The sequence below is a fragment of the Mandrillus leucophaeus genome, unplaced genomic scaffold, assembly GCF_000951045.1.
Source record: "Mandrillus leucophaeus isolate KB7577 unplaced genomic scaffold, Mleu.le_1.0 Scaffold1912, whole genome shotgun sequence".
NCBI lineage: Eukaryota > Metazoa > Chordata > Mammalia > Primates > Cercopithecidae > Mandrillus > Mandrillus leucophaeus.
Window position 1 is genome coordinate 12077 of NW_012101935.1, and position 487 is coordinate 12563.

Consider the following 487-nt stretch of genomic DNA (forward strand, 5'->3'; position numbering starts at 1 on the left):
GCCACTGTAGTGCCTTTTCAATCTTTTATATCTAAAATAATTTCAACAGAAAACATTTATTTTAAAACATGAAGGGGGTTAATCATCTATGAGTTGAAAATACAAAGGCAGGCACACGGTGTCATCAGAATTCAGAAAGCTGGTCACACAGCTGGGGGTGCTGGGAGGGGCTGGACATGGTTGGCTTTGTGATCTGGGGACTGGTGTGTTCCATCTGTGAAGGTCTTTCGAGCTGCACACTTTCTTAATAAATTTTCATAAGTTTACCAAAAACAAAAACGAGAACGTGAAGTTTGCTTGGGTTGTTAAGCCTCAGGAAGTTATCCAGCCATGAACCCTGCCCCAGATGCTTCTAGAAGCCTGGAGGGAAATAAGAATTTTCCAAGTAGAGGTGGCAGAGGCAAGGCTCTGAGGTGGGAGTGTGCTGCTGCTCGTCCCTAGCTGTTAAGGAGCTGTCCTGGTTGGAATCAGTGCTGGGTGCAGTGCA

The 487-nt window shown here is 45.4% G+C and overlaps 1 protein-coding gene across 1 annotated transcript in view; it reads right to left on the reverse strand.

The window, feature by feature from the left end:
• Positions 1 to 352: 352 nt before the first annotated feature.
• The window catches only part of LOC105538412 (TBC1 domain family member 3B-like), a 13660-nt gene continuing 13525 nt past the window's right edge, over positions 353 to 487 (reverse strand). Inside the window, exon 7 of the mRNA XM_011978262.1 lies at positions 353 to 476. Within this exon, the coding sequence (XP_011833652.1) occupies positions 353 to 476 (124 nt within the window). The remainder of the gene's footprint in view (positions 477 to 487) is intronic.